Source organism: Acomys russatus, chromosome 4, assembly GCF_903995435.1.
Source record: "Acomys russatus chromosome 4, mAcoRus1.1, whole genome shotgun sequence".
In the NCBI taxonomy this organism is placed as follows: Eukaryota; Metazoa; Chordata; class Mammalia; order Rodentia; family Muridae; genus Acomys; species Acomys russatus.
Genome location: NC_067140.1, coordinates 7,479,990 through 7,502,797, shown reverse-complemented (window position 1 = coordinate 7,502,797; position 22,808 = coordinate 7,479,990). Strand labels below are relative to the sequence as shown.

The 22,808-nt window shown below is 47.2% G+C and overlaps 1 protein-coding gene across 1 annotated transcript in view; it reads left to right on the top strand.

Moving 5' to 3' along the window:
• Positions 1 to 21,541, top strand: part of Tti1 (TELO2 interacting protein 1) — a 59,316-nt gene extending 37,775 nt beyond the window's left edge. Inside the window, exons 4-8 of the mRNA XM_051143683.1 lie at positions 3,949 to 4,097; positions 6,622 to 6,762; positions 8,964 to 9,168; positions 9,455 to 9,542; positions 21,003 to 21,541. Of these exons, the coding sequence (XP_050999640.1) occupies positions 3,949 to 4,097; positions 6,622 to 6,762; positions 8,964 to 9,168; positions 9,455 to 9,542; positions 21,003 to 21,189 (770 nt within the window). The 3' untranslated portion in view covers positions 21,190 to 21,541. The remainder of the gene's footprint in view (positions 1 to 3,948; positions 4,098 to 6,621; positions 6,763 to 8,963; positions 9,169 to 9,454; positions 9,543 to 21,002) is intronic.
• The last annotated feature ends 1,267 nt before the right edge of the window (positions 21,542 to 22,808 follow it).

Genomic DNA, 22,808 nt, shown 5'->3' with positions numbered 1-22,808 from the left:
TGTGCTGTGCGTACAGGTGTGTCTGTGTGTGCGCGCGTGCGTGTGTTCTCATTCCTTTTTAATACAAAACTTTATATATGGTTGCAGCCCCAGTCTTTGTTTTGTGCGGATGAGGACTGAGCCTAGGACTCAGTGCCATTGAGCTCTACCCTGTATCCTCTGCACCAGAGTCTAAATGTACCACATCCATTCGGTGTTGGAAAGGCAGCTACAGACTGTCCATTTCCCATCTGAGGTTGAGGTTGCCTCCAGCCTCATCGTGATAAACAGTGTGGCAAGGGATGATTCTGTGTGGGTGATCTTTTCCTACTGCATGCATATCTCTATAAATTCCTGAAAGTGGGATTTCTCAGTCCAAGGTATGAGCATCATTTAATGCTGACCAGCTTGCCTTCTGGACAGTCCTGTCAATCTGCATCTTCCCAACAATGGCAAGGGTGCAAAAAATACCTGTTTCACTTTTTTCTATGTTAACAACTTTAAAATGGCTTATTATTTCACTTTTTATATATTTGATTGATATAAGTTGGACATATTTCTTTATTCTTCTTCCTAGCTTTTTCCCCCCCTTCCTTAGGTTCATTGTCTATTCATAGGTTTCATCTTTCTTTATTGGTAGAGAAGGATTGCAGTGTTGTTGGCTTTGTTGTTGTTGTTGTTGTTGTTTTAACCCATTTATATGAGAGAGGGGAAAAAGAGAGTTCAAGCCAGTAGCAGCTCTGGCCTCTTGTTTTATTCACAAACTCAATCTGGAGCTTCAGGTCACAGAAGGATTAATAAATTATTAGAATCGCCTCTGCAAATATAAAATGCCAAGTCATAATGAGCTTGGTGGTCCCAGGACTATCCTAAATCGAACTGAGTCCCAAATTAGTTTGTAAGGTTGGAAGTGAGCAGATTTCTTTTTTCTTTTTCATTTTTCCCATCTGTGCTCTGGTTCTAGTGAGCTAGAGCCAACAGGACCAGGATAACAGGAAAGTGAATGAACAGATTTCCTTCTGAGCAGTGGGAAGCAGCACAGATCCAAACAAGGCTCTCAGCTGACCTGGTTCTCACAGACAGAGTGCTCTGGTTGTAACCTGCCTGGCTTTGTTCTCTGTGTCTTTGCTGGGACAACCCAAACCTTTCTATGACCCACACTCCAACCTCACTCAAACCTGCTGCTCTGAAGGAGCAGGGAGTGGGGGTGGTGACTGGGCAGCCTTCATGACCAAAGTTGCCATTCCAGTCCAAAATTCAAGCCCCATCAATAAACCTCTTCTGTGATTAAGCTCTCTGGTTCTGGAACTGGTGATGTAATTCAGTCAATAAAGTGTTTGCTCTGCGACCATGAGGACCTGGGTTTGATCCTCAGAATTCACATAAAAAGCCTGGCTTGATGGGCCGGAGAGATGGCTCAGTGGTTAAAAGCACCGACTGCTCTTCCAGAGGTCTTGAGTTCAGTTCCTAGCAATCACATGGTGGCTCACAACCATCTATAATGTGATCTGATGTGCACTGTATACATAACAAATAAACAACAATAACAACAAAACAAATAACCTTAAAAAAATTTTAAAAGCCTGGCTTGGTGGCATAGGCCTATAATCCCAATACTTAGGATGTGAAGACAGGCAGGTCCCTGAGCTCTCTGGCCAGCTAGCCTAGCCTATTCAGTGAGCTCCAGACCAGATGAGAAATCTTATTTCAAAAAATAAGGTAGAAGCGGGCGGTGGCGCACACCTTTAATCCCAGCACTTGGGAGGCAGGGGCAGGTGGCTCACTGAGTTCAAGGCCAGCCTGGTCTACAAAGTGAGTCCAGAACAGTCAAGGCTACACAGAGAAATCCTGTCTCAAAAAAGAATCTCACTGTGTAAACTGTAGTGTGTCCCACAGGAAACCCTTCTGTCCACACTTCTTTGCTTGTAAATGTTCATTGCAATGACTCATTGATCTGGTATGGGGCCTCTGGCTTCTGCTACTCAATCAGTACTGGAACCTCACTGAGGAGTGCTCTCTCCCCTCCCTCTTGCCTTGCCACCAGCAGTGGGTGGGAGAGGTGGCCGGATGGGGTCATGAGAGCAGCAGAGTTGACCTTGGTGGCCCGGCCCTGGGTGAGCCAGTCTCAAGAGTATGAACATCAGAGAGCTGGCCCCATAACTTGGCAGCTTGTCTGCTGTGTAGCAGCATGGGCAAGAAAGCTGGTCCTGAGGAGCAGGAAAGCTGGTCCTGCCCCTCACCTGGGCAGCGCAATAGAGCCGGCCCTGAGTGGTGCAGGTGAGCCAGTCCCAAGAGCATAAGGACAGGAGAAACAGCTCTGCCTCTTGTCTACTGAAGGGTGGCGCAGACAAGGGAGAGATGCTCTCCTCCCCTTCCTTATCCCTCACCATCTATGGCAGGTGGGAGAGCTAGCCCCAGGGTCATGAGAGTGGAAAACTGAACATGTTCGTCACCAGCTGCAATTCTTGGGAGAGCGGACCCTGTGCCTCACCAGGTCAGCAGGGTAGAGCTGGTCCCTGAGAGTGGGAGAGCCAGTGGACTGACCAACTCAGACACCTCTCAGGGCCGGATCCAGGATTTTGAATTGGTCTATTCCAACATCTACCCCATTGATGAACTGCTGGAATGCATGGCTCTCCATGACACAGGGCAACAACTGGACAGCTTTTGAAGAATAAAGCCCAAGTTTGACTTCTAGCCTTTACATGCACGAACTACACATACACACAAGCACACAGAGGTCTGGTTCTAGTGGATAGCTGCTAGGATCAGCTGGAATGAATCAAACATTCCTCCAAAACCAGAGGCTCCCATTCCTGAAACCGCACTCAACAACAGGCAAATTTCAAACAGGAGACCTTCTTCTGAGGAAAAGAAGTCTAACCCTATCACTCTTGAAATTATCATTTTTCCTGGGCATTTGATTTCCTTGACTTTATAAGATTGTTTGTCTTGATAACAGGTTTGGCAAGAGCATTCTGCTTAACCACATAAAGGCACTTTATACATCTAAGGCCCCTTTCTCTAAGAAAGCCAGTCTGCAGATGCATTTCCGTGTATCTTCTCAGCTTCTAGTGGAGATTAGTACAGCGTCTGTTAGAAGGTTCAGGTTTTCCAGCAGAGGAATCTGAACCCAGAAAAGTTACCAAAGCAGTGCCCAGCTCAGTGGGAATGCTTACTCACAGCTGGTGATGGCACAGCAGGTCAGAGTGGGGCCACTGTAGAGATAGGAAAGTCCTACAGGATGGGATTGGGCCTGGGTCTCAGGCAGGGAAAGATGATAAGAACTGTGATGTCCTCTTCACTCACTCTGTAAGCAGCAAATGGATATACATGCCTTATCCCTTTGCTGCAGGTAAGGTGATGTACAGTGGGAGGAGGTATTAACAGGTTTTGGGGGTTCCCTGGTCCAAGCCTCACGTCTGTGTATTGCACCAGGCTGCCCTATAATGTCAGCTCTCAAGTTTTTGGTGCTGGTCATCCAAAGATCTTACAAGCTAGCAGAGATGATGAGCTTTGACCATCGGTGGTCAAGGAATGAATCAAAAAGAAAGGAACAAACAGAGGAAAGGCCACCCAGGACACTGCCCATGTTAGGACTCCAAGTTAGAACTGTGACCTTAAATTTTCAAATCATCTATTATCTCATTACCTATCCCTCCCAATTTCTGTTATTCTTCCTTCCCTGCAGAAATTCATATCATAGAGTCTGTGCTGTATCTCAAAGGTGAGGTTATGGGGTAGAGAGGGACATGGGGTCTCACTGTGTAACCGTGGCTGACCTCAGAGCCTGATATTCACCTGCCTCTGCCTCCCAGGCACTTGAGATTATAGGCGTGCGCCACCACACCTGGCAAACTTTTTGATTTGTGCAGCTTAGCTTCTAAGTCCTATTCTGGAGTCTGAAGCTGGCAGTCAAGCTGGGTGGGACACCTCTCTAAAACATTGTCACCAATTCCATTATTTCAGAGGAGCAGTCAGCCCCTCCCAAGGTGGACGAGAATGACACCCCTCCAGATGTGGAGCCACCACTGCCAATGCACATCCAGATAGCCAAGGACGTGATGGAGCGCTGCATCCACTTGTCATCAGATAAAAATCTAAAAATCCGCCTGAAGGTCAGTGTGTGGCCCATCATGCATAGAGTAGCAGGTCTGAGATGTGTTATAGTCAGTGGTGACAAGATAAGCAAGCAGATTCCCTCATCTGCTTGCTCCCCCACAGAGGAGTTTCCCTGTGGGACGACAGTTTTAACATCTTTCTGTGTCAGCTCAGATGACAAGAAGAGCTGCATCCCCTTCCTTGGAAAGCATGGAGCTTGGCGGCTCTCCAAGGCAAGGAATACCATGTGCTTCGAAGGCTATCATTTCTGTGTTGCCCTAATGAAGGGTGCAATTTAGTAACTTAAGGTGGTTCTTCTGAGCCTTACCCTTATTTCTATTTCTGTTTCTTTCCTTCTTTTTTGTTTGTTTTTTGGATACAGGGTTTCTCTGTGGAGCCTTGAATGTCCTAGACCAGGCTGGCCTCAAACTCACAGCGATGCACCTGCCTCTGCCTCCCAAGTGCTGGAATTAAAGGCATGCACCACCACACCTGGCGTTTGTTTGTTTTTCAAGACAGTTTCTCTGTGTAGCCCTGGCAGTGCTGGATTCACTCTGTAGACCAGGCTGGCCTCAAGCTCAGAGATCCACCTACCTCTGCCTCCCAGAGTGCTGGGATTACAGGCATGCACCACCACACCTGGCTCTAGTACTTCCTGTAATTTGACTTTCTCATATGTCAGCAGTTCCCAGGCAAAGCCCCCATTCACAAGGACTGAGCTACACGAGTGACTCAGTGAAAGGACAGTGGGGACAGGGACAGGGACTTCTCCCCACCCCGAGCAGGAGGGAGAACAACTGCCTTAGCCACATCAGTGGCCGTGTAACTGATGTGGGTGAAGGCACCATGTTACCACCAGTGTCAGGATCTGTGTGACGAACGTTTTTTTCAGACTCCCTAAGGCATCATACATTCCACATTCCACGGGCGTCCGGAGCGGGGTACGTGTGATGTGCAAGACTTCAGTTTTAGCGCCTAGTCACTGTTTAGCAGCCTTCTGAGCACTCTTTGTGGCCACTACATACACATTGCAGTTATTAACAGTGTCAGTTGGTGACAGGCATGGTGGCACACTCCTTTAGTTCCTGCACTTGGGAGGCAGAGACTGACAGATCTACATGAGTTCAAGGCCAACCTGGCCTATGAAGCAAGTTCCAGAACAGCCAGGACTACACAGAGAAACTGTTTCACATAAGAAGAGCCTGGTGTATGACATGCACACTCATTTGTTCCCTCCCTCTATCGAGCCCTTATGCAGGGCATGCAGAAGACAGGTACAGATGTGAGCCCTGACTTCGTAGAGCTTTCTATCTCTTTCGGAGTGGGGACAATACACGCACATATCCAAGCTTAAGAGGTCTAGGGAGGAGCTGGAGAGATGGCTCAGAGGTTAAGAGCACTGACTGCTCTTCCAAAGGTCTTGAGTTCAATTCCCAGCAACCACATGGTGGCTCAGAACCATCTACAATGAGATCTGCTGCCCCCTTCTGGTGTGTAGATGTACATGCAGACAGAACCCTGTATACATAATAAATAAATCTTTTTTTTTTTTTTTAAACGGTTTAGCGAGGTGATGAGCAGGCACTGGGATAGAGAAGGGTAATCTATCCATAAGGCAGCAACATTTCTAAAGGCTGAAGAGCTCTATGCAAAGAACAAAGGCAAGAGGGGGGAAATGGACATTTTTTAATCCACAAAATAAGATGTAGCTTGTCCAGACAGTGGCAAAGGCAGCCAGTCACACTAAAGCCATTGGTGCTGCACTCTTGCTCTCTTCTGTCCTACTAAACTTTCTCTTTTATCTGCCAACTCTGTCTCCTCCAGGGGCATGGCTTCTCCTAGTCTGTGCCTTAGCTGTGGGGTCAGTTGGTTGTAGGTGATGCCTGGTAAGACTCCATTAGCCAGCTTCGTTCACTCTGCCTTTCTGACTTATGGACACATACCCTGTGCGCTCTCCGAGGGCTCCCATCCTTGCAAAGCCTGTGTAGGCTGCTGTGCTGACCACTACCTACAGTCATTGCTGCCTGTCAGTGCTCAGCAATAGACTAAAGGTCAGTGTGCATCTAGGCTAGCCCAAACCTGTCTGATAAGATTGGCTTACCCTCAGTCTCCTGCCAGCTTCTCAGCCTGCTCCTCCTCCCTGCTTCCTGTCTCCTTCTGTGCCACTGCTCTCATTTCCTACACCTGACTCTGAGAAGCTCCGTTGATGTCAGACAGGGTTCAAATCCTTTCCATTTATGGTTGTGCTGACATCATGTGACCACACGTCTTTGCTGTGGTCTAAGGGCCTCTTCTTCTCATGTGGCTGCTCTCATTTCTTTTTTCTTTCTTTTTTTAATATTTATTTATTATTTATACAGTATTCTGCCTGCATGTGGAAGGTGTGGAAAATTAGGATCATGTGATTTTGGAACCAAAAGGTCTATCCAGTTTCTATTACTATCTTAATGTATTTCTCAGGCTCACTGTTGAACTGTGACTTGGTCCTAGGCATATGGTTTCAAGCTCGGCTGCCTGATGAAATCCTGACTTTTCTTTCAGGTCTTGGATGTGCTAGGTTTGTGTGTGGTGGTTCTACAGACCCACAAGAACCAGCTCCTTCCCCTAGCTCATCGGGCCTGGCCTTCACTCGTGCACCGACTCACAAGCGATGACCCCCTGGCAGTACTCAGAGCCTTCAAGGTACTGACACCCATCTGTCATGGGATGCAGGTCCCAAGCACAAAACTCACCCCATCTTCTGCTCCACTTTTCCTTCTCTGACCTCTGGACACAGACCTTGAAGAAAGTACAGAAAAATAAGAAAAGCACAGAAGAGTCCAAATGATACTGTCTTTAGAATTTAAAGCTGAGTGACTTCGTAAAGCGAAAGCCACCAGTATTTACTGATCATCTCTTGTGTGCCAGGCAGTAATCTTGGCATTGCCCACATGGAAACATGTCATAGTCACCTGTAGGGTGCTTAGTACCTCCATTTTTGGCCAAAGAAGGAAACAAGTTCAGAGACAATAACATGCCCCAGGACTGTACAGCTAGTAAGGGATGGAATTCAGATCAGGTTTGTGCTTAGTAAACGGTATGAGAGTCAAGGTGATGGGCCCACTTCTGCCTAGCCCAAGCCCACAGTCAGCCATTTTCTGGAGGGACTTAGGTGCAATTTTGTCAAGGGTGAAATAAAACTCTGGTGAAGGCCTTTGAAACACTACAGCCCTAAAGAGATATCACTCGCCCTCATTAGGTTTGGCTTATATTAGCACATGAATTTTCACTTATTTATATCCTTCCTTGTTCTAAAAAACACTTAACAGCATCCTACAGAAATACGTTTACCATGCAAGACAGCATAAATTAGAAGTGGATGAGCAAGATAAGGCAGAGGGAAGAGATGTGGAGGGGTGGCAGATGGGATCTGGGAATGCAGTTGGTGTCCCCAGCAGAAGTAGTGTGTCTCCTGTAAGGTTCTCCTGCAGATACTAAGAATACCAGCTTATATTCATGACATAACTGTTAACATTAATTCCAAAGAAATGATGTGTGTGTGTGTGTGTGTGTGTGTGTGTGTGTGTGTGTGTAAAGAGGGAAGGAGGAGCTAGAGAAGGTTTGTGTGTGGTGTGGAGAGAGCCTGAGGGAGGCTGAGAGGGAAGGAGGTATTACTAAATCTTATTCACATGTACTGTTCCCCTTTATGAAAATTAATAGGTTAGTTGAAATGACAGCCAGTGTAGGAAAATGAAAACATACAAAGATGTGTGCACTGCAAGTAGGGCTGCTTTTTCCACATGCAGATACATTAATAGTGCCTTACCTGAGATCATATGATGCAGCTAAGAACCCCAAGATAAAGCCCTTACTCCACAGACTGGACAGACGCTGGGTGCCCATTAAGCCTTGCTTACTGATTCTTAAAAGAAATTCCTATCCTCCTGTTCACTCAGTCTTGTGCAGCGGGGCAAAACATTTCAATATGTTCTGCTACAGAAAGTTTAAACGAAACATGCAAAAAGACTGCCTGTTGTGAAAGATAGAAAAGGAGTGATGTACATGAGAGATTGTGCAGTCGAACACACAGCGCACACTGGTGGCTCCAGCCACAGGGACCAGCCTTGGCTTAGACAGAGACTATAGTCTGGTCACCTCCTGATGCCTGCACATGGCAGCTGCTGAACCTTGAGTGTGTATTTGCTCAGCTAGGGAGAGTTGAAAGCCCCAGCCTTCTCAAGGGATGTAAAGAAGATTCCAGAGATGATCCACATGAAGCACTTTAAGCGTTGTCCCTCCCTCCCTCTCTCTCTCTTTATCTCTCTCTCTCTCTCCCCCTCTGCCTCCCTCCCTTCCTCCCTCCCTCTCTCTTCCTCTCTTTCCCTCCCTCCCTCTCTGTCCTCTCTCCTTCTCTCTCTCTCCCTCTCTCTCCTTCTCTCTCCTTCTCTGCTCTCTCCCTCTCTCTCCCTCTCTCTCCCTCTCTGTCTCTCTCTCTCTCCCCCTCTCTCCCTCCCTCCTTCTCTCTCCCTCTCCTTCTCTCTCCCTCTCTCTCCTTTCTCCCTCTGTCTCTCTCTCTCCTCTCTCCCTCTCATTCTCATTCTGGCTCTCTTATTCAAAAAAGGAAAGGAAATCAAGGTATTAATCATATTATTCATCCAACCCACGCACCCTCTGAATTATTCTCCATGTAATCTGTATTTATGGGTAGAAGCATCCATGCCTTGGAAGCAGAGACCTCCAAATTCATAACTGTCAGAATCACAAACCATGGGCAAGGAATTAACAGCAGTAATTCTATTTTTTCCCTAAGTAGAGACCTAGATAGAATTGAATTACCAAGCATGTTTCAGCCCTCTTGCTGCTTTAGCAATGTGCAGTCACCAGGCTAGGGACTGTTTCTGCAGGTTTTACAGACGCTGGGAAGCAGATGTGGTGATTTTCTACGGAGCCGGTTCTGCAAAGACGTCCTGCCAAAATTGGCCAACTCCTTAATCACCCAGGCCCCCATCAGTGCCAGGGCTGGACCAATTTATTCTCACACACTGGCCTTCAAGCTGCAACTAGCTGTCTTGCAGGGCCTGGGTCCTCTCTGTGAAAGTCTGGAATTAGGTAGGTACCATATGGGTCTCCTGGTCACAGAGCCTGCACATGACTTGATGTCCCTGCTTTGCATCCTGTGCATAGTGTCCCTTGTGTCCCTTACTTCCCATCTTGTACACTTCCTTTGGTCTGCCCTGCCCCCCCCCCCATCTGTTCTTTTACTTTAGGATATTCCTGGTTGCTGGACAAAGTAACCTTGCATGGCTAATCCTGGGTCCCTAGACAACGATTGGTTATCACTTGTCCCAAATGCAGTCTGAAGGCCTCAGGCTTGTTTTGTTTTTCCACCCTGCAGGTGAGGGTGACCTGAATAAAGTGGCTGATGCCTGCTTGATTTACCTCAGCACCAAACAGCCCGTGAAATTACAAGAGGCTGCCAGGAGGTACGTCTGCTTCATCACCCGCATCTCTTTACGTTTGTTCTAAATTATAGATGATTTGCTAATGGCGGGTAGAGTTGAGGCAATCTCTGCTCTCTTTTCTCTCTCCTTGCCAGGTTGATTTCTTTAGCTGTGCCAACTCCAAAGATGGTATTTTGACTAGATGCGTTCTCTATGCACGAGACCTTTTCTGGGCTGCAATGTCAGCAACAATTCCTGCAGGGCACAAAGCAGAAAGGCCGGGTGCTGGAGGGGACCCAAACCCTCCTCGCTGGAGTTTCCACCTTTCTACTCTGTTCCTTGTGATCAGTGATGCAGCACTTTTCTATGTCTCTGCTCCCTCCATAGCAAGGCCAAAGGGAAGCACTAGTGTGACTAACTCCACAGAAAGTCTTATATGGTAGAAGATCGTGTGCAAAACTGTGCAGTACAGGCAGATGTGTGCCTGTTTCTAGAGCCCATACTCCTGGCAGTAAACTGACCCAAAGAACAACTTTTGATTCCAAAATTACATGAACCTAATTTCCCAGAGTTTTCGCTAAGCCTGTAGCTGTGCCTCTAGCACAAACCATTTCAGTTCTTCAAGGATTTTACTCCTAAGCTGAAACTGAGCACAGCAACACTCTTAGCTTGTGACCCCCAGTACACCCTGGCCGCCTTTGCCCAGCACTCTTGCCCGCTGGGAACAGCTGTGCATTGCAGCTGCCTGCCCCTGGACACCTGCTGCTCATGCTGCCTGACCTGCTAACTTCACATGGGCAGAGTTAGCCGTGATCATTGCACTGGGGTGAGAGTCAGGCGACTCCTCAGTCCACCCAGGGAGCTGGGAACGCTGTTCCGACTGTGGAATGAGGAGAGCAGCGTGCTCCCTTATAACCCTGCACTCCCTGCAAGGGAAGGGAGCACCTTTTGGAATTGATTTATTGTCTTTGCAATTCTTTCCTCTTGATTTGCTTGGTAGCTTTGCTTCCTTCTGTCCCGTTCACATCAAATCTCTGAGACCCAGAATCAGTCATGGTTTCTGGAGCATAGAGGTGCATCCCAAGGAGCTGCATCTCCTCGGGCACTCCTGAGGTGAAAGTGACCCTCCCTGGGCTGTTGCGCTGTGACTTAAGGTGCAACCCAAGTAGGAGATGGCTTTATCTTAGAATACGTTCTTTTGAATTATGAAAATCTGATCTTCACACTTCCTATCCCAGTCTGCTTTTCCTGCATTCACTGCATCCTATCCTTCCAGTTGAGAGCCATAAATAAGCTAATACATTTACCTTTTCATTTCTAATTCCTTTTTGCCCCTAAAAGCAATTAAACCCAGAACTGGACCTTACTGAATCTTAAGTTGGTGTTAAGGTGGCTGGAGGAGGAGACTGCCGCCTGACCATTTGGCTGCTGTTCCCTTTGTTTGTTCCAGCACCTTCTCTTCCACCAGAGGTTGAGTCAGATGGCCTGTCTCTGCCTTGTGCAAGTACAAAACTGATTGCTTCACCCACACCTCATCTGTAAACTTACTTTTAAGAGGGGGCTGGGGAGGTGGGAATCAATGTTGTCCTTGATCAGGAACTGATTTGGCATCTTAATTCAGAAATCAAATCAATTTAGCTCTCTAAATGGGAAGAGTCACCCAAGACAATAGGCAGGCCTGGTGCCCTGAGCCACCTACCTTGTGGAGTGAGCGCCCCAGTGGGACTGAGCCTACTGAAGCAGACATGGTGGTCCTGAGGGAGAGTGAGAGGAGGCCTCAGCCAGTGTGTCCTTAATTCTCTTTCCTTAACCTCTGTGCCACTTACTAAGAGAATGCCTATCTGCCCATTTGGAAAACTTGCTGTTCCTCTTGCACTGCTAATACAATATAATTGAAAGACCCCCGAAGGGAGACCCTCACTCAAGCCTCGGGATGGCGCGCACCCAAAGACACACAAACGACCGTCTTGCTGTAAACACATGAGGCAGTTTATTGGCGGAGCTCGGGGTCGACACATATCTCACGCAGGAGACAGAGGGGTCGACCCGGAAGCCCAGGGGCTTGGGGTTTATATGGACAAAGGTCGGGGGGAGCGGGAAGTTTTGGTGTGGCCACACACGATTGGTAGTTTCGAACATTTGAACATCAGCAAATTGCGTAGGCAGATCTGGGGTAAGGTCAGACTTAATCACACAGGAACAGTCCTTGGTTCCTGTTTTTCTCGGAACCCGAGGGTAGATGTTTATCTGGGCTAACAACACATCTGGTTAAACTCAAACCTGGAACGTTGTGTGCGGGCCTCAAGGGGGAATTAAGCAAACACCATAAGATCGGATGAGGGGTCTTGGCTCATTACTTACTCGATCATGTCTGGTACCTGTTTCTCTCAGGAATTTGTCCTTGTGTATCCTCCCTATCTTTTACGGCCAGCCGGTCCCTGGAACACTCAATAGGTCTTTGTCTCCTAGCTCCGCATTCTTTGTGACTTATCATCTGGGACCTTGGGCTAGCATACCTGCTGACCTGCACTTATGAGTTAGAGAGCTCTGCTGTTCTGGTTGCTTTAATGCTAATTAAAAATTCTCTTTCATAATCAGGGCACCGTATCCCATGACATGAGCCACCACAGAAGCCTCTGTTTCAGCTACTGCCTCCACCTCTGCCCCTCACTATTCACCACATAACTGTCAGACACAGCATATGCTCTCATGAGAGAAGAGTTAGCTGTTGTGTTTAGGGAGATTGTAGCAAGTTTTTAAAAAAAAGATTTATTTATTTATTATGTATACAGTGTTTTGTACCAGAAGAAGACACCAGATCTCATTATAGATGGTTATGAGCTACCATGTGGTTGCTGGGAATTGAACTCAGAACCTTTGCAGCAAGTTTTTTAAAGAGGCAAACCTCACTGTACTCTCCTGAAGTAACAGGGAAACTCAGAAGGGTCCACAGATGGCCCAGCTCCCTTCAGAACAGGTGAGCTCCTCTCTGTTCCTCTGTCTACCAGAGAGCTAGTGAGGGAAGCTTGGAGGGCCAGGGGCTGCTCAAGTCTTTGCCTTCTACCAGATGGAAAGCACCTGGGAGGAGGTGCTTCTGTGGGTCTCAGAGCCATAGTGATGTGGAGCACAGACAAAGGTGGCAACTGGTGAACATCCTTTTCATCCGCATCACGGCTGGCTTTTCCTTCCTTCTATTTGCTTTCCTGGCTCCAAAGAATGACCAAGCCTCTGTTTGCTTTTTTAATTTGTCATATTAAATATAGCCTTCGTGGCAGGCTTTTACATCTAGGTTGTAAACTCTGGAAATGGAAATTGATCAGGGGATGGTTGATATAACCAAGGCTGTAAATGCTAAGAGTGGAGATGCCATTCCAGTTTAATGCTTTTATCTGGCAAATGTGCTTTGTAAGGAGGGGCATAAATCTTACAACTTGGGGGAGGGGCGGGGGCAGAAGAGAACCTTGCTGCTTATTACCACCAGGTGTCACTGTTAACTGGTGATGGCCTTGGGGGAAGCTTCTGATCCCATGTAGTTAAGTCACTTCAAAGAATGACAAACAAGTAAATCATATTTAGGGTGTAGAAAGAGTGGCCAGTGAACCAATAGCTGTAATCAAGGCAGTGTCAGTGAGAGTAAGCCCTAGATCAGCCTGGCCCCACCTAAACCTGAGGCAGAGACAAACTAAACTGATTTAAATTCCCAGGTGGGCCTGAAGCCCAGAATATCTCCCAGCATGCACTCCTGTGCCCCTCTCACCACTGGGGCTTTTACAGTTTCATACTGAAAAGAATTCTAGAGGAGAGCAACCACCCTTATGCCGCCCCGTCCCAATTTCAGTTTTCTTTTGAGTATGTGCACTCAGTGGGCCAATCTCCTGCTAGCTCTCTGTCCCACAGTGAGGTCTTATATATCATATGTACCTTCACTCTGCGCCAAAAGCAAATAAAGCTAGGCAGTATCTACTAGTAAAACCATGAGGCCCGTGCCAAGTAAATTTCGTGATAGAACAAAGCTCTCAGTCTGCTTGGTCTCCTGCCCTCATCTGCCAACCCCAGGCCCTAGCTAGGGATGCAGGTAGCCACCAGCTGGCATACCTTCTGACCATGCAAGTGCTGATGCTGTTTGGGGGGGAGGGGGAACGGGCAGCACAGTACTCATTCTCCTTCCTTCCCCTGGCCGGTCTGTGAGAGCAAGAAGCACCAGGTGGGCAAAACCAGGTTTAGATTCTATGTCCTACACTATGCGGCCACATAAGGTCTACTGCTTTTCACTTCCTCCCTCTATGATGGGATGGTGGTACTGCCCTCCTCACAGGGTCTTTGTACAGATGAGTTGTTTTCATGTGGTCAGAAAGTCAACTCTGACAACTGTGTGGTGAACCCCTTTGTGCCAAGCACTGTTCTGGCTGCTGAGAACAGGAGAGAAGGCAGGAGGCCTTGCCCTCACAAAGCGTGTGTTTCAAAGTATGTTTCTATATGTATGCACACATGTAAGAAATGTATGTGTATAGACACTAACCAAATATATGGTGTGTTGTGCATGTGTCACACCTGTATACATATGGATGTACCCTTCCTTCTAAATATACTACTCACTGAAATCTGAACTGGGCTTTCTTCTCAAAAGGGTCCTTTTTATGTTAATTGGGGTACTCCTCCCACCTCCATTTGTGGGGGAAGTCAGGAGCAGGTTTGAAGGTTCGTTTATCAACTGACTTCCCCCGCTCGCTTCCTAGCAGTAGGATCCCAGCCCATCAAAGAACCAGCCGGTGCCTTCAAAGCCTGGGCAACACAGACCAGCACAGGCCCCTTCATTTCAACCCTGCCAGAGCCCGACTCCTCTCCCCACCACACACAGGCCTGTCTGTGTGAACCAATCATGAACCACAGAGGTATCCTCTAGTTCGGCTAGCTCAAAATGAGTAGCTGGTCCCCTGAATGGGGTGGGCAGCGCATTTGAGGCCTGGCTACAAAGCTGTTTCCCCCGGATTGCACCCGGCATGGAAATGAGGACACTTTTCATAGTTTTCCTTTTGACATTTGATTAATAGTTGACAAATTCAGACCCCAGTAGTTAGCTTTCCTATTATCCATCTTTTGACAGGCACTGCTGCTTTTCTTCTCAAGGCCCATTGTTCTAAAAATACACTCAGATCTGAAGCTGTTCGCTGTGCACATAGAGGCATGATATCATGGTGTCAGATAAGAGACATCTGCCATGCAGATTACAAACAAAGCGGGTTACTGGGTTTCTGGTATGAAAGCAGGGATATCTGCGTTACTGAAACTGTGTATTGCCGGTACTTTCCCAATGATGTAATGTGTCCTGGTTTGCCGTGTGTCTGTCTGTCTGTCTGTCGGTCTGTCTGTGATGCTTGCTCTTGCTGTACATGTGCATGCAGAGGCCAAGTGCTAAGATCATAGGCATGTGCCATCATACCCCACCAAAAATACATTTCTAGGCGCCATTTCTTATGGTGCCCATCAGTAGGAGCTGTTGGCCTAGTGCCAAAGCATTGGTCACAGAAAAATAATTTGAGTAGGAGAGGGCAAGATATGTAGATTGTCACAATCTTTCTCACAGAGGCAGGAAACATTGCACATGGCCTGAGTATGTCAGCCAGTGCTAAGACCAGCTTTGAAGCCAGTGGCCAGCAGCACTATCATGGGACCTTAGCCTGGGTGCCTGGAGGTGGAAGAGCCAGCCAAATGGAAGAGGCTGCATTTAAAACCCACTTAGTCAGACTTAAACCATTCTAGGTCCTGACATCCTTTGGAATTGTCTCTAACAGATTGGGCCTCTCCGTGTCATGTCCTTTTAACTATGCACAAAGCAATGGAAGCATTCTACTGCATTTATGATACTCTGTCTTGTGATTCTTTAGAGGCATGATTAGCATTATGCACTGCTGCTGGTGTTCATGGTTTTAAATCCTGTCCTCGCTGCATTTAAATATTTTTAATAGGAGTCTCTGAGTATGCTTGTTGGAGGTCGATCGATGGATGAATGGTTTTGAACAGGTAAATATAGTTAGGTCTAACAAGTAAGTATAGCTGCAAAGGTAATTGGTAGCATGTATTTGGAGAGTAAATTGTTGCTTCCAGTCATAATCCCCCATTCCCAACATTTAGAAACAAAAAACAGCCTCAGAGCAAAGGAAGATAGCTAAATTGAATAGCAGGAAAGGACAGGCTTGAAATACTGGTTAACCAATGAACCGAGACCCATTAGAGTAAATTACCGCGTATGGGAACACAGCCCCACTGCTTGCTGGCTGGGACAAGTTGACACCCTGGCATCCATTTGCTTAAAAGGAAGCACACAGCTTCATTTGCAGTATTGGCATGCTTGGAGTAATGGAGAAAGAGATGGCCCGAGAAAGGGGTGTAGAAGCTGTTCTGCCTGAAAAGGAACAACAGGCCTGCTTCCCAGTAAGTGGGTTTGCTCAGGCCCATGTGGAAAGAGTATGTACCACGCTCCTAAAGAGATACCTAGAACCACTTCCCTAGATAACCCCCAAATAAACAAACAGATCGCAGCACCACAAGTCCTTTCCCTCTGGCATTTGCCCTGACAACTCCTGAGAGCATTTTATAGATCCAGAAAGACACAGAGAGCATCAGATCCCTCAGGCAAGTAATTGACAGAAAAAGAATAGCCTGTCACCAGAGCTGGGAGCCCTGGGCTTCAGTTACAGTTTATTTAGCTATGTGGGACCCTGATTGGCTGACGGTTTTCTAGCGTCTCCTTTGGGCAGATGCTGTCTAGACAGAGATGGTGAAGACATACTCTGTTGCTGTGACACAGGGCTTTCTTTTTGGTTTTGCCACTGGGCGGGGGTGGGGTTAACCCAGCGCTGGTGCTGCAGAGCTGTGGAACTCTCTGTCTGCACCTGCATGTGCCTTAGGAATGCTCCCTGGCTGGCTGTGTCCACATCAGGCCTCCCATGGTCTGTCTTTCCCAGCAGATGGTCCCTGAAACCACAGCCTTCCTCGACCACCTCTGTAGTATCCCAGAGACCTAACAGTGTTTAGACTGACTGGGTGCTTGTAAATGACTGAACCATGAAAATAAGGCCCTGAATCAGCCAGCTAGGTTCTATTGGCATACTTCCTGCCTCCCCAGGCCACCACACCCCAGGTGGCTCACTGGAGCACCCTAGTGCTGATCCTGAAGGAGTGCTTTTCTTCTGCCAGTTTGGCCTCTAGAGTTTATTAGGTACTTACTGATACCGTCAACTATAGATAGGGCTGAAGTGCAGGGAAATGGCTGCCTGCACGAAGTGAAATTCAATAAAACCGCATTTTAAGTGAAAAATCAGTATAAACACCAGGCTTCTTTGCCATGGAAACAGAGGTTGCTTAGAAACTGCCTAACGGCAAGTTCTAAATTTTTTAAAGTCAAGTTATCATTTAAGCTACACGGCCCTACAGGTTATTGAGAGATAATCACCTGCCTGGGGACATGTGGAGGCATGAGGCACAGCTGAGTGCCTCCCGTGCTCTGGGAACCAGGTAATCTCTTGATAGCTGTGCTCCCTGTAGCCGCCAACCTGGGCCTAGGGGAAAGAGAAAGAAGTTTTTGTTCAGGAGTTAAATAGTGTATGAATGTTCTTTAGACAGTGTTTCTCTTTGGATTTGAAAAAAGATGAAGCTGGCCATTTGGCGTGTCCAACAACCGTCCCTGCGTGTCTGGAGATGTTCCAGTCAGTTACTCTGGTCACTCAAAGCAGAGGGCTTGCCTTTGTGTTCTGGCTTGATTATGCAGAAAGGCTGGGTGGGAAGTGGCCCCAAGCAAGGTGCTCCAGAATCAAAGCCAGGCCTCTGGAGGCCTCAAACCCAACCTGCCAGGCCTCAGGCTCAGCTCCCAGTGGCAGGGCCAACAGGGCTCAAGTTAAGAATTTGTCAGTGTTTAGGGTTCAGCAGACCGCATGCCTCCTACCCAGCAAGAGTGCAGCTGAGCCTGCCAGCCATCTGCTTACATGGCACAGGGTTCACTCCCCACCTCAGGCATGCAGAATGTAAAATACACTGCATTTTGCTGTCTCTGAAATAATAAGCAAAATTAGAACCCTGTGGCAGAGAATTGGGCTCCACTAGGGTACTGTGGAGATGAGTGAGACAAAAGACAAATGTCTTGCCCTTTTCAGACTGCGCATTATCCATAGCGGGTGATGCTGCTAGCGTTGGTAGTGGAGATCATCCCTCAGGCATGTCTGTCTCTCTCTCCCAACCCCCCTCTCTTTCTTTCTCTCTCCCCCCTTCCCCCCCCCATGTCTCTCCTTCTCTCCCTCCCTTCTCTCTCCCCGCTTCCCCCCCCCCATGTGTGTATATCTCTGTCTCTGCTGCTCTACACTCCCATCTCTCTCCTCTCCCCCTTCTTCTCCAGCTATCTCTGTGTCTCTTCCTCTCTCTGTCCCTGGAACAGTGCTTTCATTACACACTCAGGTGTTTCCCTCCCCTCTCCTCCCCTCAGAACAATCCCGTGGGGAGGCTGGGCTGCCTGTAATCATCTTTGGGAGAAAGTGGAAACAAGTTCTGGAAGCAGGATGATTTGCTTCCCACAGCTGAGGCTGGAGGAGGAACTTGCTTGTCTTTGCCGAGCTGGGCCATCTACCTTCTTTTTATTTTTTCGAGACAGGGTTTCTCTGTGTTAGCCTTAGAGCAAAACGTTGACATCCAAAGTGATTCCTAGGACCTGTACTCTGCTTAATAAAGGCAGGTGAACTCTACACATCTCTCTTTGCCTTTCTGTCGGCGGTTTATTTGGAGCTCTCTGAGGTGACTACAGCATCCTATCCAGCTTGGAGCCTGTAGGCAGAGCAGAGCTTTGGCTGAGCTGGGCCATGGCACCTTCTGCTGACTGCTGCCCGGATAAAAGTATTCCTTGAAGGAAGAGCAGCTGCAGCTTGAGAAATTGTTCCAGTTCTTGAAGTAGAGGGAAAAAAATCAAATGAAATCATTTGCATTCTAACAGTCTTTGGCACCAAGGGAAAACTGTCAACGGTGTCACGTGTAAACAGAAATGTGCTTCCCAGTTTTTAGTGTGTTTTTTATCATTTCCTTCACCACTCTAATTATCAGAGATATTTTTGTTTTTAAACAAAAATTGTCTCCCACGCAGGCCCCATCTCTCTTCTGCAGTGAAGTGGAAACGATGAATTAGAATATTATAATCACTTCTTCAGCAAGCATTGTGTAGGTTATAAACACAAGATTATCCTAAGCTAAGAAACTTTAAAAAAATTTGTTTAGGCACAGCACAGGCCCAGTTCATTTTTTAAAGCCTCCCTACACACACACACACACACACACACACACACACACACACACACACACACACACACACACACACACACCTACACACCTACACCTGCCACCTACCTGTGTCCCTACCCCCACATACAAGGAAAAAAGCAAAACTGGCTTCATTGGACAAGGCTCAGCTCCTCCAAGGGCACTGGTTTTTCAGAATAATGAAATTAAAAACCAAACTAAAAGCCGGGCATAGTGGTGCACGCCTTTAATCCCAGCACTCAGGAGGCAGAGGCAGGCGGATCGCTGTGAGTTTGAGGCCAGCCTGGTCTACAAAGTGAGTCTAGGACAGCCAAGGCTACACAGAGAAACCCTATCTCGAAAAACCAAAAAACAAACAAACATTAAAAAAAAAAAAACCAAACTAAAGTTTACTTTAGCAGTAATTTTATTCCCATTTGACACTCAAAAGTATGGTAGAGGTCCCTAGATATAGCTGACAAGAATGAGATTTGGTTCCTCAGATACATGCTGTATGGTTGTTCTTGGTAGGAAGGAGGAAGCAACTCCAGGGGCACACAGTGACCACCTGACAGGTGTAAACATTGAGTGCTTGTTTCATTGTGTTTAGGGAGTGGAGACAAGGAAAGAGCTTGTATGTGTTCAGTACACATGGAATTTGTTTTAATTCATCACTGGTTAAATCTGTGGTAGAATCCGCTAATACAGGGGCTGGTAGTATTTTTAGCTGGTAAAGATGCCACATGGAGATGGGCAAGAAAACATACAATGACATGTGTGTGAAAACTCTGTAACAAAATCCATTACTGTGTATGCTAACTTCAAAAATAAATTTAAAATATACCTGGGGGCTGCAGAAAGATTGTAAGGCCTTGCCAAGGAGTCTGATGTCCTGGGACCTCCATGGTGGAAAGAGAACTCTCTCTCCTGCAAGCTGTCCCCTGATCTCCACACACATGTCATAGCCTACACACAGCTAAGCACACAATAAATAATAAACGCTTAAAAAATGTTTAAATGGAGTCAGGAGGGACTGATCTGTGTTTTAAACCTTAGCAAAACCCTCAAAAATGAGAAAACTGAAGACAGGTGTGGTTGGTTGTACTAAAGGAACTCACCAGCACTTGATAAATGGAGGCAGGAAGATTAGGAGTTCAAGGTCAACCTTGGCTACATAGCAAGCTTGAAGTCAGCCTGGGCTACATGAGACCCTGTCTCAAAGGAGGGGGAAAAAGAAGAAGAAGGGAAGTAATGGGAAAACTGAGGCAAGACCAAGTGTATAGTTTCCAAGGCTACATAGCTATGACTCATAATAGTAAAGTCAGTTCCTGAACTTCCTTGGTCGGACTTCAGGACTTTCCTCAGATCCTTTCAGGGACTGTGAAGATTCCAGGAAGGGGCATCCTTCAAGTCACCCAGTCCTCAGGCTAATGAGAACCTGTTAATCAACAGGCACTCAATGCAGTGTGCTAAAGCAGCAGCCATGCTCGTGCTGCTGAGACAGGGAAAGGTGGGGACCACCTGGACACTGGGAGAAAACAGCCGTGTGTGTGTGTGTGTGTGTGTGTGTGTGTGTGTGTGTGTGTGTGTGTGTGTGTTTTACAGGGGACTGTCCACTATGGTGGCCCTAGATCAGAAACAGGAGTTGAGTGGATAATAGCTAAAAGTTCAGGTCAAGATAAAGGATTTCATTCCTGGCAGCATACCGTGACCCTGGCCCTTGAGCTCCAGGTTGTGTTTGTACAGGACATCAGTACTGTTTGCCTCAAGAACCTTGACCAGCCTCTGGTGAGCACAGATTCTGTTGGCCCCTGTACCCAGACCTCTAAGAAGCCATGGCTGAATGACCAGAATGGGTGTATCCAGGGCACATGAGGACCTTGAAGAAAGAAGTTAAGGCTTGCCCAGGTTCCCAGGCATAGCTGGCGGTGCAGGGCTAGGCCTATCACGTCTTCAGACTCCAGCTTTACCCTGAAGAGCCTTTTGTGTTGTCAATACTTCTCTCCTTGACTAATTACTGTTTACTCCGTGTCAGTGGATCAGAAGCTGTTCACCTGTTTCTGTAAGGCTTTGGAACCATCCTAATGGCCCTGTCTTAGGATCTAAAGTGGGTTCCGTCTGCTGTTTGAAGTGACTTGATATTGGGATCAATTCCTTCTCAGAGAGTCCAGTAAACAGCTCCTCCTCCCTCCTGCCTCTCTTACTCATGAACCCCTCTCTCCACAGCGTCTTCCTCCATCTGATGAAAGTGGACCCCGACGCCACCTGGCTCCTCCTGCATGTGCTCTGCTGCCCTGTGCAGCGGTTCACAGCCCCACACCCCAGCCTCCACCCAGTGCAGCTGCAGGGGGCCACTGAGCAGCACAACCCCTACGCCACCAATGTGCGCCTCCTGCTTCTTCAGCTACAGTGACCCCGCCAGCCTGAAGTGAAGCTCAGCCACCCCTGCTAGAGGCGGCTGCAGCAGCACAGAGAAGTGGTGAAGGTGGATTAGACAGCCGATCGATGTATAAATTGATCGATCACACAACTGCTTAGAAATTGGATTGAAGGAAAGAAGCTGACTGTTACTTATATTTCACTCTTTGTGTTTTCAGATGACATCGGCTGGCAGCTCTAAGAGTTTAACTCTTTAGCCCACTATCCACACAGCCCCTCTGTCTCACAGGTCGGTCTCTCTCTCTCTCTCTCTCTCTCTCTCTCTCTCTCTCTCTCTCTCTCTCTCTCTCTCACACACACACACACACACACACACACACACACACCCTTGTGCTCCAAGCTCCAAGTTCGATTCTCAGCACCCACCAATAGCTCACAACCATCCATAATTCCAGTTCCAAGGGATCCGGCACTCTCTTCTGACATCCTCAAGCACCAGACTTACACACGGTGCACAGACACACTGATGAGCAAAACACTCATGAGATGAATAAATCTTTTTAAATGTTCTTATTTTGGGCGGATAGACCTTTTTTTTTCTTACATTTCTTTACTTCAGGGTATGGGACGTGCTATGTCACTCATCAGAGAACAGCTTTCCAGAATCACTTCTCTCCCTTCCACTGTATGGTTCCCAGGGATTGAAGTCAGGTCAGCAGGCTTGGCACCTTTACTTGTTGAGCTATCTTCCTAGCTTCCCCACACCCTACTTTTTTTTAAGGCACAATGTTACTCTGTAGTCTTGGCTATTCTGGAACTCACTACATAGTTCAGGCTGGCCTTGAACTCATGACAATTTGTAGAAGAATTTTAATTCAGAACATGGCTACTCTGGCAAGAGATCACATCCAAAGACCTTCTAGGTCTATAAAGAAAAGCTTAGGTCCAGGCATGGTGGTCTAGGCCTTTAATCCCAAATAATAAAGGTAAAGTTAGTTTGTAGAAGGAAGCACCCATGTTTGAAAGTGATGTCTAATTGAGTGGCAGAAATGTGACAAATCAGAGAAAGATTTGACAGAATAGCGTACAGCCAGTTTGCCATGAGGACAGAGAGGAGAGGGAAGCTACTTAAGGGGCAATGCAGAGAGAGGGGAGGCAGTTTCACAGAGAGAGGCTGCAGAGAGAACAAGCTAGACACGGGTGAAGACAGAGGAGCCAGAGAAGGAGCCAGGAGATTAGAACAGACTCCTGGGGTTAGTTTGAGGCCAAGCAGAGCAATTCAGAAGCCGAAAGAAAAGCTAGATTGAATTAAGTCAGCTGAGAAAGGAGTTTGGGCCAGAACAGGTGAAGTGAACCAACCAGCCCAGTGCTCAGTTAGAACAAGAAAGGGTGAGCTGATTAAGCAGTAAGTCTCAGAGGCTGAAAATATTCTCTAGGCCTAGGTTAGATTGAATGGAACCTAGAAGCTTCCAGGACTAGGCCTTGGTTAGCAGATGGAGGCAGTAATCCTCCGAGGCAATAATTGAAACAGGCAAATATAAGTTCCTGTTACAACAATTCTCCTTCCTTAGTTTTCTGAGGATTACAATCAGGAACCATCACATCTAACAGAGAAGGAGTTTTTAAATTTTATTTGATGTGTATGAGTGGTTT